The 19605-nt window shown below is 40.4% G+C and overlaps 1 protein-coding gene across 7 annotated transcripts in view; it reads left to right on the top strand.

Annotated features, from left to right (window-relative positions):
* Positions 1–19605, top strand: part of LOC126336369 (calcium-activated potassium channel slowpoke) — a 1528406-nt gene that overhangs the window by 1125726 nt on the left and 383075 nt on the right. For all 7 annotated transcript variants that reach the window (XM_049999994.1, XM_050000012.1, XM_050000004.1 and 4 more), the window contains one exon: positions 16871–16947. In XM_049999994.1, the coding sequence (XP_049855951.1) occupies positions 16871–16947 (77 nt within the window). The remainder of the gene's footprint in view (positions 1–16870; positions 16948–19605) is intronic.

The raw sequence follows: 19605 nt of genomic DNA, 5'->3' as shown, positions 1-19605 counted from the left end.
CAGAAAACAGGATTGGGCCCAGTTGCTGCAGTCACATTGGATGCCTGGCCAGAGGAACCATTGTTTCATGAGTGTGGTGGAGGTGCAGATGCCTGGGTGTGCGAAGCCATGGACATGGTCAAATGCCGGTTTTCGGAAGATGGAAGGGAGTAAGGGGCAGGGATGATCATTAGAGCCATCAGGTTGTGAAGGATCCACAAGGATGCCACACCAAATCTAGGGGGTGGAGCCAGGTATGAATCTTAACTGGAGGTTGAGACTGGTGTTCGCGTTCCAAAGGGCGTGGGCCAGGTCCAGCAATGTCATGCATGTTGTCACTTGGGGTGGAGTGGGAGGGATGGGCTAATCACCAGCTGGAGATGTAGGGTTGTAGCCAGCATTCTGCACTGCAGCTGCAGCAGCAGCAGGGGAGGAGTTCTGGGTTTCGAACAGTTTATCAGCCAAACCATTGTGTTGCCTAATGGTAAAAGGGCGTGCGAGGCCATGGCAGCCTGAATGTGAGCGGTAAGGCACACAAGCCCGTAGTTTAGGAGCAGGCCTTCAGGAAGGATGTGCAGTTATGTGAATGCTCGGATGTGTTTCAGCAACGGGAAGTGTTGTCACACTGTTCAGAAGATAACAAATTAGATGCTTGTCGCAGTTCTGAGGGTGCAGAGCTGGAGATTATGTGTTCTTTTAGTTTATTGTAGTTGCCAGAGAGGCAGTGGTCAGCTCGAGATGACCAACAACCATCCTCAATTATTTTGCATCACTCACAATAGAGTAACTTGTGAAAACTGCCTCAATGGAAGCAAACCAGAGGCATAGGTCTCACGAGTTGAATGGGGGCAAATAAGCAGCAGCACAACTGGAGGGAAAGTCTGCAGATTTAACTTGAGCTAGACCCACTGCACTGATGGTTGGCTGAGTCAAGTGGTTCTGCAATGCTACAGTTGCGTGCTGAGTCCCAACCTTTCCTAAGTGCTTGTAGGTGTTGGGGTGCTGGGGGGCTGCTGGTAAGAGAGCTCATCAGGCATGATCACCATAGGAGTGACAATGTATGGCAGAGACATTGCTACTTAACAGTGGAGGCAGTGCTTTGCAGTATGCGGAGGTTGCTGGCAGGCAATGTTGCAGAGAAGAAGACAGGCGGGGCATGCAATGCAGTCTCCTCTATGTGTTATTGTGGGAAGGGGTCAGTACACCACACGGTTACATTGTGGCTTGTCCAGGTGTGTGTCTCTCAGTTGCAAGAGAGGTGTGGTGGTACGTGTGGAGGGATGGCGTACACAGGGGAGCATTGGAGTGGGGCGGAAGGGGTATGTTGATGCGTATGAAGGGACAGTGTGCATGGAGGGGTGCAGGCAGGGAATGGTGATGCATGCAGGGGCGGCATGCGTGGACAGGTGTGGGAGGGGTTGCAATCAGGATGTGTCCAGCTGACCTAATGGGAACTGATATTGCGACCACATGGGTTGTGCTAATCAAAGTATTAAAGAAAGGAAAACCAGCAGGTTTCAGGAATGAGACTCAGCTCTTTGGTTTAGAGTAGGTCTCCAGTGAAGGAACGAATTATGTTCCCTTCTATACACCTAAGTGTCATACATGCCTACATGGTGTGCTAGTTAAGAAAACAGCAGTATGTGAAGGGGAATGCTGGAAGAGCCGTGCAAGCTGGTTCTAACATACTACCCCAAAAGCTCATGACTACAGTAACATTCGGACTGGGCTAATACCTCTTAATCGAGAAGGACCTGGACCGGATGGACCATTGTGGCTTGCAACCTTTGTTCGGCATCATGTGGTGGCGCAGGAAAAACCACTTCAATGGAACACTTGATGGCAAAGGAGTGTCAAAACAGCCAGCTAGCAATAGTAATAAATCGGCCCGGCAGTCCTCCCTTCCTGTGCACTTCACTGTACTATTTGCACTACACTGCACAGAGCATTCCAATTGCCAATACTGGGGGGACAAACTGAGTGTTCAGCAGGCTTTGTACTCCTGTAGTCAGTAGAACAGCTTGGGGAGGCGGCATGGAAAAAACGCAGTAGCATTCCTCTCACTAATGTGACCGTGACAGGAAAATGGCGATGAGCACAGTATATGAGTTCTGTGGTTTGCACATACGCCGGCAAAAATGCGGTTCATGAGTATGCAAGTCACATGATGTTCCACATGCGAGCAGCCAAGATCACTGCTGGGGATGTTGCCTCATCAGAGCAGAGCAAGAGTCTGATCAAGTGATGTATTGGCATGCTAAGCGTCCAGAAAGCATGGCTGTCTAAGTCCTCCTACCCAGTGGAAGTGACCAGCAAAGGTGTTGCAGGGCTGGTTTCCAGCCAACTCAGCCCATTGTCTGCTGCTACAGATAGAGGCAAGGGAAGGAGTTACCACACAACCCAGATTTTGTATGAGTTGGCTGGTTCCAGCAATGACTCACTGATGTTGTGGTCATAGGATACTAAGTGTTTTTATTTTGTGAAGTGCATAATTTTTCATTATGTAGATTTAGAGCAAGTTGCCAATATCTGTACCACTTTGAAATCTTATCGAGATCTTACACAATATTTATGCAGATAGTACTTCATTATAGATAAGTGTATCATCTGCAAAAAGATTGATTTTACTATTTATATTGTCTGCAATGTCATTAACATATAACATGAACAGCAAGGATCCCTGAACATTTCCCTGGATCACACTAGAAATTACTTCTTCATCTGACGATGACTCCCCATCCAAGATAGCACACTGTGTGCTCCGTACCAAAAAGTCCTCAATCCAGTCACAAACTTCACTTGATATTCCATATGATCATACTTTTGATAATAAACTGAGATGAGGCACTGAGTCAGACGATTTTCAGAAATCAATAACTGCTGCATCTACCTGCTTGCATTGATCCAAAGCTTTCAGTATGTCATGTGAGAAAAGCATGAGTTGGATTTCACATGATTGATGTTTTTGAAATCCATGCTGGTTGGTATTGAGGAGATCATCCTGTTCAAGATGCTTCATAATGTTTATGCTCAGAATACATTCTAAGATTCTACAACAACTCAATGTCAAGGATATTGGACGGTAGCTTGTTGGATCACTTTCTTGTAGACGGGTGTGACCTGTGCCTTTTTCCAAGAACTGGGCACTGTTTTTTATTCAGGAGATCTATGATAGATTGTACTGAGAAGAGGGGCTAACTCAGACAAATTCAGTATAGAATCTGACAGGGATTCCATCTGGCCTGGAGCTTTAGTCAGTTTTAATGATTTCTGCTGTTTCTCAGCAACACTAACTTTAATATGTATTTCATTATCTTTTCAGTGGTATGAGGATTAACTTGTAGCAATTATCCTGGATATTTCTTTGTAATGGAATACTGAAAATGGAGTTAAGCATTTCAGCTTTGGCTTTGCTACCCTCAATTTCAGTTCCTGTCTCATTGGCTAGGGACTGCACCTCAACTTTGGTGACACTGACTGCCTTTGCATATGACTAGAATTTATTTAGATTTTGTGAAAAGCCATTTGGCAATATTCTGCTACAGTAGTCATTGAAGGCGTCACACATTGCTCTCTTGACAACCAAACGGTTTTTATCAGCATCTCTCTATCTGTAGCTCTGTGCTTTGTTTTAGAACTATTATGCCGTAATATCTGTTTCTTTAGCAGTTTCTTAACAGTGACTATATGCCACGGATGCCACGGAGGCTCTCTCCCATTATGAACTGTTCTGCTGGGTACATATCTATCCAGTGTATGGTCATGAATTCTTTAAAACATGAACCATAGTTCCTCTTCATGCACCTGCCTGTGCTGAAAGTCTCAAGTTCCTATTTGAGATATGACATTACATTTTTTTTATCTAGTTTACAGAACATACAGGGTGGAGAAAAATTGTGTCACAAAATTTTAACCCTGGGGTATCTGATGCCAGTAGGAACCAAAATTACTAATGTTGTGTAGGTCCATAATGCACCATTTTTAAACTATGGAAACTTGGCACCACATGCTCCAACTGGCTGTGGGATTGCACTGTTGCCATTCGTTGATTGATGGGCTGCACAATGTTGTCAGTTCACACATGCAAATGTCCTTCACCCCTCACTTCCCCAACATGATAAAAACACACATGTCAAATAGGCCTTGCTGTTTGTCTCCACCTCTCGTCAGAGTCATTCACATGTAAGCTTCACTTCAGTGCACACACATGTCACCTGTGATTTAGTCATACAGTAAGCATGGTGGCACAGTATTCATTTCAAGAAGAGATATTTTTTTTGTTTATGGACTAGCTGACGATATTGTGCATGAAGCTCGATGGTTGTATGAGAAACGGTACCAAGCAATACACCAACCGCACCCGCAAATGTTTACAGCAATTCACTGGCATGTCAGTGGATTGAGCTCCTTATTTGTATATCATGGTGACACTGGACAACCTTGGAGGTGATGGGATGCTGCATTTGAAGAGACTGTTCTTGAGCGCTTCAAGGAAGCACCTACGACAAGTACTCGAGCGGTTGGACATGACATGGCAGTCACTCATCGGGTAGTCTGGAGTATTTTGGGGGATGATGGCCAGCTTCCATTTAGTTTCCATCCTGTGGTGGACTATGAACATAGGCTAGGGTTTCGCCAGTAGTTCCTGCAATGTGTTGCACAAGATCTCAACTTCTCTGCCACCGATGAGTGCAATTTCCATCAGAATGGCCTTCACAGCACTGAAAACATTCATTACTGGGCAAGGGGAAATCTTCACATCACATATGTCCACTGACACCAGGAACGATTTTTGTGAATCGTTTGGGCAGGTATTGTGGGTGACCATCTGAGTAGGCTGGTCCATCTACCTGCTCGGCTTACCGAGGCAAATTTCCTCCACTTTTTGCAAGAAACTCTAACCAGCCCCTGGACATGCGGCTATGCATGTGGTTGTGGCATTATGTGGTGCCTGCACATAACAGTCGTACTGTGCGCGAATATTTAAATGACCTCTTCGACGACTGGGTAATTGGCAGAGGTGCTCATAGGACATGGCCCCTGCAATTACCAGACCTCACACCACCATATTTTTTCCTGTGGGGATTCTTCAAGGTTCTAGTTCACCTACCCAGACACAAACCACAGAGCAATGAAGAGGAATTAATGGACCACATTCAACATGCCGCCAATCGCATCAGGGCAATGCCAGAAATCTTTGAAAGAGTTCAGCAAAACATTGTTAGATATTACCAAGCTTGTGCCGCATCAGAGGGTGACCAGTTTGAGCCTTTTCTTTAAGTAAACAATGTCCTAGCTACAAAAAAGGACCTTTGCAGGTCAGGCACAATTTGTAAAAGACTTCTTGTACATGAACTAATGGCTGTTGATGGGTTTGTTCCTGGTACATCTTATCATGAATCTACAATGGATGTGTTGGAACCCTGGTGGATTTTCCCCAGAGTGGGAGGCTGACTTGCTGCCACCGAGCATGAGGGCCGCCTTGGATACATCATGGTTACTGGCAGGCAAAGCATTCGCAGTCATTCGTTGTCCAGAGCAACTTTCCGTAGTTTAAAAATTGTGCATAGTCGACCAATGCAACATTAGTAATTTTGATTCCTACTGGCATCCGCTATCCAGAGTTAAAATTTCGTAACACAATTTTTCTCCACTCTGTATATATCGTTCTACTCGTTTTAGTTGTCCATTGTATTTGGTAACCACTGTTGCCACAACCACATCATGGTCACTGATACCAGTTTTGATGTGGACATCATTGTCATAGATCCAATACATTTCCATCATGACTGAAGTTTCTATCTATCTGTTCTAAGTAGTTTTCAGAGAAGGCATTTAGTAAAGTTTCACAGAATGTCTTACCACAAACAAAACTGTGAGTTTCCCAGTTAATTGTTAGATGTTTAAAATCCCCACCAATGGTTAGAGTATGATTGGAGAACTTACGTATGAGTGAACTGAGGTTTTCTCTGAAATTTTTGTTTGCACTAGGAGATGTGTCCAGTGGGTGATAGAAGGATCCAATTATTATTTTATGCCCAACCCTTATACTGAATCCTGCCCAAACAACCTCACATACAGCTTCAATTTCTTCTTAGTTGATTTGAGTTTCTTGTCCCTTGCAATAAATACCCATTTGCCTATCCTTTTGCTCTCTCCTTTAAAGTTCCCCAAAATTCTCACTGCTGTCAATTTCAGGTTTGAACCAGTTTTCTGCACCCAGTATTATGTGAGCTTCACTGCTTTTCATGAGCAGTTCAAACTCTGGCACTTTGTTGTGAATTATTCAGCAGTTTACCATTAGGATTTTAATACTCTCACCTTTGGGAGGCATTGTTATCTGGGTTGGATGTAGAGTCACCTAATCTAAAAATAAAAAATCTTGTGTGCGTCCCACACACAGTCAGCTACCTGAATAGCAGCATCTGATGTATTGTGCGCACCTGACCTATTGAGTGAACTGTTCAGTTCTCAGCCCTGTGGCACAAATCCAGGAAATTACAGTTTAATTTGTCAAAGTATTTTTGAAGTCTCTGGTTCACTCCTTCCACTCAACTCAGAACCTAAGGGTCATAATCAGTTGTGGTGATAATGCTGCAAATTATGAGCTTTGTTGAAACTCCATGCCCAAGGCTGGTCTTCTCAACCTTCTCTACCAATCGCTGGAATGACCCAAGAATGACTTTGGAGCCTGGACAACAGGCATAATATGTTCACCATGTGCCACAATCTGCAGTTGGTCGCATCCTGTTCCTTCAATGGCTGCTTGAATAGCCTTTTCAACATGTCGAATGAGGCCCCCAGATATGCACTCTGAGTGCACCGGGTGTCCTTTCTGTCCTTTACTGTCATTTCCCTAAGGGGTTCCATCATTCACCATATGTTTGAACTGCCAACAATTAATAGACCCCTAACCTTTAGTGTTTGCCTCCTCCTGACACTGGATAAAGCAGCTCTCGCCACAATAGGTGAAGTGACTCCCACTAGGTCAGTTTCAATTTCAGTGAAAGGCAGAACCCCAAACTTGTTGGTTTGGGGAATCTGTGCAACACCTTGTGTCCTCCCTAGCCCCTGTCCACAGTATATCTAGATCTACCACTGACAAACCACTGACAGTCAAATGGACGGGTAACGACAGATGTTGTAGTTTCTGCAGAGGAGATAGGATCCACAGGAGAGGATAGTACTTGAGGTATCTCTGGGATGAGTATCACAGGTACATGACTCTTGGGAGCTCTTTTGTCACACCGATTTGCAGTAGCTGTCAATAGTTTGACATTATTCAGGGTGATATCCAGCTGCTTACAAATGCCAACCAACTCATCCTGTGTTTGAGAATAGCAATCACAGTGGGGCTGCGTTTTGACTGGTGCAATACATTTCAAGGCAGTGAAAAGATGACTTTAAATTAGACCTGCTGATTATCTTTTAATCTGTTGAGATGAAAAGCCGCTAAATCCCTAAGGAATTGAAGCAGATACAAAAAATGATATTTCTATTAAAGCAACACAAAAACCTGTCATAAAAATTACTAGTTTTGTAAATCATTTTGATCTTAATTATAGTTGTTACCAAACTCAAAAATCAACTTAATTTACGATAACTGCAGATAATATAGAGGGCTACTCCTCTTAAAGGGAAAACTTTACATAACACAAAATATTGGTTAGAAAATCTGCTACAGTGACTAAATCAGAAACCTTGATTTGTTACAGATTGCTTGTAAATTATGCAAAGGACAATTGTAGCTTTAAAAAATTCTAAAAAACGAATGTTAATTTGCATTGATATTCAATAAAATACAGGTGTGATGTAAACTTTGGTTGAACTGTGAACCATTAATGCTGATTTGCTATGAACAAAACTATGTATCCAAAACACTTGTACCACTAAGACGAAAATATAGTTTTGTAAGCATCCGGAAATTCTGAACTAACCTGTTTCTCATGTAATTGTACAATGAGATTAAAGAAAAATTATTTTGAATGAGGATAGGCCTACTGTCCTTTAAAATTTTAAAGGAGCACAATTTTGTTTAAGCTTACAATTGACAATAACAATACTAGTTTATCACAGCACCTGCAAATGTTTGAAATCACAAATCAAATGGGTATTGATACAGTCAGTGAAAGATAACACAGAAGAAGTGATGCAAATAGTAAAATGTGAGAATTTATAACCTTAAATTGACATACAACACATGGTCTTTTAGAAGCAGTCTCACACAAGGGAAAATTCCTTAGTCGGCTTTTATATATAAATAAATGTGTTTATTGCATGGATTTTTCACTTAGATGATTCTGTGCACACTTCTGCACTAGTGTGCTGAAGAAGAACACTCAGAAGAACATTCAGAGATAGGCCATGTGTTTGATGTGACAGTGTGTGAGGTGACACATCAGTCACATCCGTGCATGATCACCCCATTTCGTTGAGCAGCTCCTGAATCTCAGCATTTTCATATTCAGCGGAATGCTTCATTGAGGGTTTGTAATATCACCTACAGAGTGATACGGTCTTCACATTTGTGTAGGGAACAACCCCAGTGATCTGCATAATGCTATCCGTACTTGCAGAGATGAGCTTACTGTTTATGCCCCCTCTCCCAATCATCACTAAATGAAATATTGGTTCTCAAAGAAATTAAATCATAGCTTACATCACTGAGTGCTTCAATTGGCTTAAAAATACTCATTACCTGGTATTGACATAAGTGACAGCCATTGTGCTTAGAAGATGAAGTGAGCCTTTTCGTACAACATTTCCCAGCAACTATCCAGTAGCTAGTGTAAGACTGTTTTATAGTAGGTAAATTTCTGTCTCTTTTATTGTGCTTGAAAGACAGTTATGAAGTTACTCATGTGATTTACAAATCCTATCTTGTCATGGTGAGGTTTTATGAAACATACATATATATTTGGAATGTGTAAATAAAATAGAAAGAAACTTCCACATGGGAAAAATATATTAAAAACAAAGATTCCAAGACTTACCAAGCGGGAAAGCGCCGATAGACAGGCACAATAAAATAACACACAAACACACACACAAAGTTTCTAGCTTTCGCAACCAACGGTTTCTTCTTCAGGAAAGAGGGAAGGAGAGGGAAAAACGAAAGGATGTGGGTTTTAAGGGAGAGGGTAAGGAGTCATTGCAATCCCAGGAGCGGAAAGACTTACCGTAGGGGGAAAAAAGGACAGGTGTACACTCGCACACACACACACATATCCATCTGCACATACACAGACACAAGCAGATATTTGTAAAGGCCTTTGCGAAAGCTAGAAATTTTGTGTGTGTGTTTGTGTGTTATTTTATTGTGCCTGTCTACCAGCACTTTCCCGCTTGGTAAGTCTTGAAATCTTTGTTTTTAATATATTTGGAATGTGTTGTATATATACTGTCTATTAAACATGTACAATTTGATCGAGATTAGTTTTTTTTTTTTTTTTCATGAGCTCATAACTTCATCTGTTTACTCATTTTACACACCAGTATATACACAAGAAAATGCTACACACAGAACTGCACAAACCTGCAATATTTAACTTGATTCAGGATGTGCATTTCTGTAGCTTAAGCTGTATTTTCTTTCCCCTGCCCTGTACCCACATTTTCATTCTATACATTGAATAAGATATATTGGAAACATTGCTGTTGTGTACTTCTTCATTTTATTTTTCAGGGATTTGCTATAAGTGCTACAAAACTCTGAAATTTGCTTAACTGTTACTTTCCCAGTTCATTTTTTAGCCACACACTGTCCCTGGTGCAATCTGAGTGACTGCTATATTTAAATAACCATACCAGTTGAGTTAAGTAATTCCAGTAGAAAAATTGAGATTTTATGTAAAAGGGTTACATTAATACTACACAAAAATATATATTCAAATAAATTTTAAAGTTTATTTTTATGAAAAGAAAGTGCATTTAAACAGATAACTACACAAAATGGATATAATGTTAATGCTATGAAAACTCAAATACCGTGCACTCCAAATTTTATTTTTTGCTATATTTTTATTGTTTATTATACATGTAACAATAAAAACATAAAAAATCTTCCACAAAATATTTTAAAAAATAAAATTTACAGTAGAATTTAACAATATATGAGAAGGAACGTTGCTACTCACCACATAGTGATGCTAAGTCACAGATGATAGCCCAAGAAGACACTCACAATTAAAACTTTCGGCTGTTAAGGCCTTTTGACACACACACACACACACACACACACACACACACACACGACTGCAGTCACAGGCAACAGAAACCACACTGCAAGCGGCAGCACCAGTGCATGATGGGAGTAGTAACTGGATGGGGGTAAGGAGGAGACTGGAGCAGGGAGGGGGAAGGATAGTACGGTGGGGGTGGCAGACAGCAAAGTGCTGCAGGTTAGACTGAGTACAGGAAAAAGGGGGGAAAGGAGAGAAATAAAAAGACTTGGTGTGCTGGTGGAATGACGGCTGTAGTGCTGGAATATGAGGAGGGAAGGGGCTTTATGGGTGAGGAGAGTGTATAACAAAGGTTGAGGCCAGGGGGGTTATGGGAATGCAAGATGTATTGCAGGGAAGGGTCCCACCTGTGCTGTTGAAAAAATCTGGTCTTGGTGGGAAGGATCCATATGGCACAGGCTGAGAAGGAGTCATTGAAATCAAGGATATCATATTGGGCAATGTGTTCAGCAACAGGGTGGTCCACTTGTTTCTTGGCCACAGTGTGTTGGTGGCCATTCATGCTGATAGACAGCTTGTTGGTTGTCATGCCTACATAGAATGCAGCACAGTGGTTGCAGCTTAGCTTGTAGGCCACATGACTGGTTTCACAGGTAGTCTTGCTTTTAATGGGATAGGTGATGTTAGTGACTGGATTGGAGGAGGTGGTGGTGGGAGGATGTATGGGACAGCTCTTGCATCAAGGTCTATTACAGGGGTATGAGCAATGAGGTAAGGGATTGGGAGCAGGGGTTGTGTAAGGATGGACAAGTACTGTATTTACTCGAATCTAAGCCGCACCAGAAAAATGAGACTCGAAATCAAGGAAAAAAAATTCTCGAATCTAAGCCGCTGCTGAAAATTGAGACTCGAAATTCAAGGTGAGAGAATAGTTTTAGACCGTTCCTCCAAAGTTGGTCCATTGTAACTTGAAACACTATTGAGGTCGAATGGCTGAAGGTACAGCTACAGTAGTTCAGTTCGAGTCGTAAGCTTAACAGTTAAGCTTTACCAAGTAGCCATTGCTATGTGTCCTGCGCTCTGTCCGTATTTATATGGGTACCCTTCCTTTTTTGTGTGCATCATCTGGTTTGAATCGATTGCTTATTTTGCTTTGATCTGTAAGTGACGTTTTCTTTGTTATAGGGGTTTACGCCACTAAGCTGAAAATGCAGTATTGTACTTTGTGAAGCATTCTTTGTTGCATTCTGACAATAAATGTTTACGACCTTGCTTTTGTGTGCGCTACCACGGCTTACAATAAAAAAAGAGAGGAATTGTCTCGTAAGTGAAACAATGGCAAGAGACTGCGATTTGTTGTTACTCACGCTGCTGCTTTCTTTCATAATGATCAATAAGACACAAATAATAGACTGTGTATGATAGAAGATGTTCTGAACGAGAGTTTAGTGAAAAATTTTCTCCATTTGAAAATCTTTGCAGTCGCCTCTTTAGTACGTTACATTCTGCCCAGAAATGAGAGTCATCTTAGATTTAAAAACCTAGTCAATTGCCGTGCTTCATTTCTGACTGTATCACTATTGAGCATAAGAATAATATGAATAGAAACATGACATGATATGTATATTCTTCCGTGTTTGCTGTTGTCTCACTCAAGTTTCGTAGTTTATTAGGCACACAGGATTTAAATGAGATAGCAGCAAACATGAAAGAATACATGACATAATGTTTACATTCTTCTACCTTCTCTTTTAATTTATTTACTGACGTGTGACGCAGAGGTTTTGGCGCCAGTATTTATCTTTGTGCCTGCAAAGCATACCTGTGTTGCGCTACATACATTTGACGGCAGAAGTGAGTTGTGGCGACACCTACCAACATTTTTCAGAACTTCCGCCAACTTTGCACTCAATTCTAAGCCACAGGCGGTTTTTTGGATTCAAAAACTGGAAAAATGTGCGGCTTAGATTTGAGTAAACACGGTATATTATGAAGGTTCGGTGTATGGCGGAATACCACTGTGGTAGGGGTGGGAAGGACAGTGGGGAAGACATTTCTCATTTCAAGGTGTGATGAGAGGTAATGTAATTCAATTGCTCCAGTCCTGGGTCGTACTGAGTTACGAGGGGAATGCTCCTCTGTGGCCGGATGGTGGGACTTCTTTGGGAGGTGGTGGGAGACTGGAAAGCTATGGCGTGGGTGTTTTGTTTTTTTACAAGTTTGGGATGATAATTACAGTCAGTAAAGGCCTAAGTGAGACCCTCATTACATTTCAAGGGGGATTGCTCATCACTGCAGATGCAATGATCACAGGTGGCTAGGCTGTACAGAAGGGACTTCTTGGTATGGAACGGGTGGCGCTATTGAAGTGGAGATAATGCTGGTGGTAGTATGTTTGATATGGACAGAGGTTCTGATGTAGACATCTTTGAGGTGGAGGTCAACATCCAGGAAGATGGATTGTTGGGTTGAGTAGGACCAGGTGAAGCAAATAGGGGAGAAGTAGTTGAGGTTCTGGAGAAATGTGGATAAGGTGGCCTCACCTTCGATCCAGATAGCAGAGATTTCATCGATGACTCTGAACCAGGTGCGGTGTTTAGGATTCTGGGTTTTTACAAGGGATTCCTCTAGATGGCCCATGAATAGGTTGGCATAGGATGGTGCCATGCGAGTGCCCAACCTACAAACAAATCACAGAAAACCTATGGTCAGATGTGGATTTGAACCACCGTATGAGTGAGCAGTCATGGAAGGAAATTCTATATCATCTTAATTATCATCAACTGTAGAGGAAACATTCAGATCACTAAACCAGGAAAAAGAAGAAATAATTTGTGTTAAGGGAACCAACTAGAATCATCTTCATGTTATTGATGACATGGTACAGTTTGCCCCCATTGTGAATAACCTCTTAAGATCCATTGATGATATGCAAAGGGCATTTTATGTACATCAACAGTAATGACCCTGTTACACTTTCTTGATTGAAATTCCTCTCACAATCCTGATTTTCCTAATAAAGAATTGTTGTTGTTGTTGTCTTCAGTCCTGAGACTGGTTTGATGCAGCTCTCCATGCTACTCTATCCTGTGCAAGCTGCTTCATCTCCCAGTACCTACTGCAACCTACATCCTTCTGAATCTGCTTAGTGTACTCATCTCTCGGTCTCCCTCTACGATTTTTACCCTCCACGCTGCCCTCCAATGCTAAATTTGTGATCCCTTGATGCCTCAAAACATGTCCTACCAACCGATCCCTTCTTCTAGTCAAGTTGTGCCACAAACTTCTCTTCTCCCCAATCCTATTCAATACCTCCTCATTAGTTACGTGATCTATCCATCTTATCTTCAGTATTCTTCTGTAGCACCACATCTCGAAAGCTTCTATTCTCTTCTTGTCCAAACTAGTTATCGTCCATGTTTCACTCCCATACATGGCTACACTCCAAACAAATACTTTCAGAAACGACTTCCTGATACATAAATCTATATTCGATGTTAACAAATTTCTCTTCTTCAGAAACGCCTTCCTTGCCATTGCCAGTCTACATTTTATATCCTCTCTACTTCGACCATCATCAGTTATTTTACTTCCTAAATAGCAAAACTCCTTTACTACTTTAAGTGTCTCATTTCCTAATCTAATTCCCTCAGCATCACCCGATTTAATTTGACTACATTCCATTATCCTCGTTTTGCTTTTGTTAATGTTCATCTTATATCCTCCTTTCAAGACACTGTCCATTCCGTTCAACTGCTCTTCCAAGTCCTTTGCCGTCTCTGACAGAATTACAATGTCATCGGCGAACCTCAAAGTTTTTACTTCGTCTCCATGAATTTTAATACCTACTCCAAATTTTTCTTTTGTTTCCTTTACTGCTTGCTCAATATACAGATTGAATAACATCGGGGAGAGGCTACAACCCTGTCTCACTCCTTTCCCAACCACTGCTTCCCTTTCATGCCCCTCGACTCTTATGACTGCCATCTGGTTTCTGTACAAATTATAAATAGCCTTTCGCTCCCTGTATTTTACCCCTGCCACCTTTAGAATTTGAAAAAGAGTATTCCAGTCAACATTGTCAAAAGCTTTCTCTAAGTCTACAAATGCTAGAAACGTAGGTTTGCCTTTTCTTAATCTTTCTTCTAAGATAAGTCGTAAGGTCAGTATTGCCTCACGTGTTCCAACATTTCGACGGAATCCAAACTGATCCTCCCCGAGGTCTGCATCTACCAGTTTTTCCATTCGTCTGTAAAGAATTCGCGTTAGTATTTTGCAGCCGTGGCTTATTAAACTGATAGTTCGGTAATTTTCACATCTGTCAGCACCTGCTTTCTTTGGGATTGGAATTATTATATTCTTCTTGAAGTCTGAGGGTATTTCGCCTGTCTCATACATCTTGCTCACCAGATGGAAGAGTTTTGTCATGACTGGCTCTCCCAAGGCCGTCAGTAGTTCTAATGGAACGTTGTCTACTCCGGGGGCCTTGTTTCGACTCAGGTCTTTCAGTGCTCTGTCAAACTCTTCACGCAGTATCGTATCTCCCATTTCGTCTTCATCTACATCCTCTTCCATTTCCATAATATTGTCCTCAAGTACATCACCCTTGTATAAACCTTCTATATACTCCTTCCACCTTTCTGCCTTCCCTTCTTTGCTTAGAACTGGGCTGCCATCTGAGCTCTTGATATTCATACACATGGTTCTCTTCTCTCCAAAGGTCTCTTTGATTTTCCTGTAGGCAGTATCTATCTTACCCCTAGTGAGATAAGCTTCTACATCCTTACATTTGTCCTCTAGCCATCCCTGCTTAGCCATTTTGCACTTCCTGTCGATCTCATTTTTGAGACGTTTGTATTCCTTTTTGCCTGCTTCTTTTACTGCATTTTTATATTTTCTCCTTTCATCATTTAAATTCAATATTTCTTCTGTTACCCAAGGATTTCTAGCAGCCCTCGTCTTTGTACCTACTTTATCCTCTGCTGCCTTCACTACTACATCCCTCAGAGCTACCCATTCTTCTTCTACTGTATTTCTTTCCCCTATTCCTGTCAATTGTTCCCCTATGCTCTCCCTGAAACTCTGTACAACCTCTGGTTCTTTCAGTTTATCCAGGTCCCATCTCCTTAATTTCCCACATTTTTGCAGTTTCTTCAGTTTTAATCTACAGGTCATAACCAATAGATTGTGGTCAGAGTCCACATCTGCCCCTGGAAATGTCTTACAACTTAAAACCTGGTTCCTAAATCTCTGTCTTACCATTATATAATCTATCTGATACCTTTTAGTATCTCCAGGGTTCTTCCACGTATACAACCTTCTTTCATGATTTTTAAACCAAGTGTTAGCTATGATTAAGCTGTGCTCTGTGCAAAATTCTACTAGGCGGCTTCCTCTTTCATTTCTTAGCCCCAATCCATATTCACCTACTATGTTTCCTTCTCTCCCTTTTCCTACACTCGAATTCCAGTCACCCATTACTATTAAATTTTCGTCTCCCTTCACTATCTGAATAATTTCTTTTATTTCATCATACATTTCTTCAATTTCTTCATCATCTGCAGAGCTAGTTGGCATATAAACTTGTACTACTGTAGTAGGTGTGGGCTTCGTATCTATCTTGGCCACAATAATGCGTTCACTATGCTGTTTGTAGTAGCTTACCCGCATTCCTATTTTCCTATTCATTATTAAACCTACTCCTGCATTACCCCTATTTGATTTTGTGTTTATAACCCTGTAGTCACCTGACCAGAAGTCTTGTTCCTCCTGCCACCGAACTTCACTAATTCCCACTATATCTAACTTTAACCTATCCATTTCCCTTTTTAAATTTTCTAACCTACCTGCCCGATTAAGGGATCTGACATTCCACGCTCCGATCCGTAGAATGCCAGTTTTCTTTCTCCTGATAACGACATCCTCCTGAGTAGTCCCCGCCCGGAGATCCGAATGGGGGACTATTTTACCTCCGGAGTATTTTACCCAAGAGGATGCCATCATCATTTAATCATACAGTAAAGCTGCATGTCCTCGGGAAGAATTACGGCTGTAGTTTCCCCTTGCTTTCAGCCGTTCGCAGTACCAGCACAGCAAGGCCATTTTGGTTAATGTTGCAAGGCCAGATCAGTCAATCATCCAGACTGTTGCCCCTGCAACTACTGAAAAGGCTGCTGCCCCTCTTCAGGAACCACACGTTTGTCTGGCCTCTCAACAGATACCCCTCCGTTGTGGTTGCACCTACGGTACGGCCATCTGTATCGCTGAGGCACGCAAGCCTCCCCACCAACGGCAAGGTCCTTCCTGCATCACTGCTTGGTAGAACAATGTCATATTTAAAAGTTAAAGACACAAAATGTGGATATACCACAGTTTTTCTCATTATTTCAAATTACATACTGAGTTGTTGCTAAAAAGAAGTGAGTCAGTATACATAAAAAGTTTACAATTTTGTATGTGTGTATCTTGTTTACTTGTTATCATAAACCTGATAGGAGAGAGGTGGAACAACATATTTGTGTTATGTATTTGTCTATTATCATGAATTCATGTCACTCTAGTGTTCTTTTTTTTAAAAATCTTTGGATGAATAGGCTAATGTAACTGTGTATTACTATTTATAAATACATCTAATAGGAGCTTTGGTGCTTCTTCATTTGACTCATTTTTTTATATATTTTATGAAATATTTTCTCATTGTTTCATTACAGTGCCTGGTATTATTGCAAAGCTTGCCATGAGGACATAAAGGATGAAACGTTGATCAAGAAGTGCAAATGCAAGAATTGTAAGTTTATTGCTTTAGATTATGAAAAAGATGAGTATAAAGTTGTAACTTAAAAATATAGTTAGTTTGTGTTGGTTGTCTCATGTTTATGCATATATAGAACTATTCATGTTATTTGGGTTGTGTTTTCAGAATTTTTCACTTATTACATCCATAATTGTATTGAAGGATGTAACAGATATCAGCAAGATACAGGTAGTTGGTGACTCATTTTCTCTGTTCAAATTTTTTCCCAGAAAATATCAGATACATCCACCATTTCATATTTTGCGTGTTTTTCTTCATGCTATGCGTAAAATGATTGTTAAATAACCCACAGTGTCTCATATGATCACTTGTTATCATTATTCTCTCTCTCTCTCTCTCTCTCTCTCTCTCTCTCTCTCTCTCACACACACACACACACACACACACACACACACACACACACACACACACACTTCCTTGATTATAATTATATTTAAATTTTGTTTGTATGTTTTCCATATCCTCTTTTTAAATTGGTTTTGTTGTATAGGATCTGAATGTTTATTGATGTTTTAGTATCAGTTTATGCTACAGCTTGTCAGAACATAACACTGTGATTACAACTCACTGGTCCCCAATCTGCATTATTAAAAACAAGACTGTTAGTCATCATAACTTCCTTTGTCACTAGGACTAATAATTTCTTATATTCATTCTGCACATTTAAGAAACTATTGGTACTTCATTTTTCAATTGTTAAGTGTAAAATGAGTGACTCACACATAGAATCAGTTGAGCTGTGCTAACAGTGACAACTGTTCCACCTATTCTGCAAATAACGTACACCTCTGTTTTATACGTACAAAATGCAAACAAACAAGAGAATGCACATAGTGTAAAATGTTGTTTGTGCTCTCTTGATCTCCCTGTAGTTCTGCCATAATGTCTCTTACCTGACCTTGTGAAATATTTTCTTGCCAAATTCATGTACATCTCACGTACACTAAACTTTCACCTCTCTTTTGGTGGCAAAATATCACAAAGATTTGAAATTGAGTAGTATGTACTCCTTCATTTCTATGTTACTATCTTATCTGCTCCTGCTTGATCAATAGATTTTTTCCTTGTTTATTTGTTTTTGGCTTTAAAACAAGTTCACTGTATGTTCCTCCAAAGTGTTGGAGACAAGTCAAATAATTTTCTCCAGTGAAATATCTTTATTTTGCACATTATGCATCTCTTTCCTGGTTCCAATTATTAGCTATTAAAGAACATTGAGCTGTTCCGTTGATTCAGTTATTTTGTAGTTATTTCATTTCTTACACAAAATGTTGTTGTATAATATTAGCTCTTCAAAACTTTGGAAATGAATGGTAAGGGGAAAATAACAGAGAGCAAACGTTAACTTTTGGTCTACTTTAGAAAAGTATATTATTTACCAATCAACTTTTTTATCTTGTAAATATTTAGATGTAATTTGAGAGTAATTATTTCTTTCCGAAGGTATTGTGTAGCTATTTTAGGTAAAATTACACTAACAATAGCAAACATTAACTTTTTAATGTTCATAATCTTAACAGCTGTATCAGAAGGGAGAAATAGAGGAAGGAAGCATTTATTAACCATGAAATTAAACTAAATAAAGGAAAATCCTAGATATAATAACTACAGTACCATGAAAAGGATGATTGTTGCTTAACATATGAATGAGACTCTGAGTTGCAGACAGGCCTAACAGAAAAATTGCTACACATTTGAGGTTTTGTCCAAAAGGCCTTCTTCTAAAGTAGAAACCACACACACACACACACACACACACACACACACACAGAGAGAGAGAGAGAGAGAGAGAGAGAGAGAGAGAGAGAGAGAGAGAGAGAGAGAGAGTTTTACACAAGCACGTCTCAGGCACACATGACCACTGTCTCTGGACACTGAGGCAGACTGCAGTTCAGCCTCAGCAGCTGCTTAGATTAGATTTACTTTCATTCCAATTGATATGTAGTGAGGAGGTCCTCCAGGATGTGGAACATGTCAGAAACACAACAATACATGACAAATATTCACAACTAAAACAAATAATCTAATGTACCATTCCACAGGTCCCAAGTGGAATGATCGTCATTTTTAATGAACTCTATATGTAAGTCATTTTACAAATACTAATGCACTCAATTTAAAATAATTTTTTTAATTTGTTTATGAGGTAATAAACACATAATACAACTACTATAATACTTATTTACAATGAACACATTACTGCACTGAAATGGTGCAGAAGTTAGATTGTACTTACACACACACACACACACACACACACACACACACACACACACATTTACAATGAACACATTACTGCACTGAAATTGCGAAGAAGTTATATTGTACTTATATACACAAATAGAGGGAAGCCTTTTGGCTGCAAGCTCAAATACACAGAGGTCTCTTTGTTGTGCCTGCTTACAATTCAGCATTTTCTCTACATGATGAATAGTAATCTATCCTTTTCATAATTCTGAAGTCAAATTAAAGCTGTTCAGAATCTTAGGTCTCATACAGTAAAATAGTGAAAAAATACAATGCAAATTTGTCTTTAATACATTCTATACCATACAAACAAATGGAAATCATTTATTTCATATCCTGCACAATTTCTGAAGGCACCAGTTCTTTTGAAATATTGTGCTTCAG

This window comes from Schistocerca gregaria, chromosome 1 (assembly GCF_023897955.1).
Source record: "Schistocerca gregaria isolate iqSchGreg1 chromosome 1, iqSchGreg1.2, whole genome shotgun sequence".
Lineage (NCBI taxonomy): Eukaryota > Metazoa > Arthropoda > Insecta > Orthoptera > Acrididae > Schistocerca > Schistocerca gregaria.
Note: the sequence above shows the minus strand (reverse complement) of the source record. Positions and strands in the feature narration are given on the sequence as shown.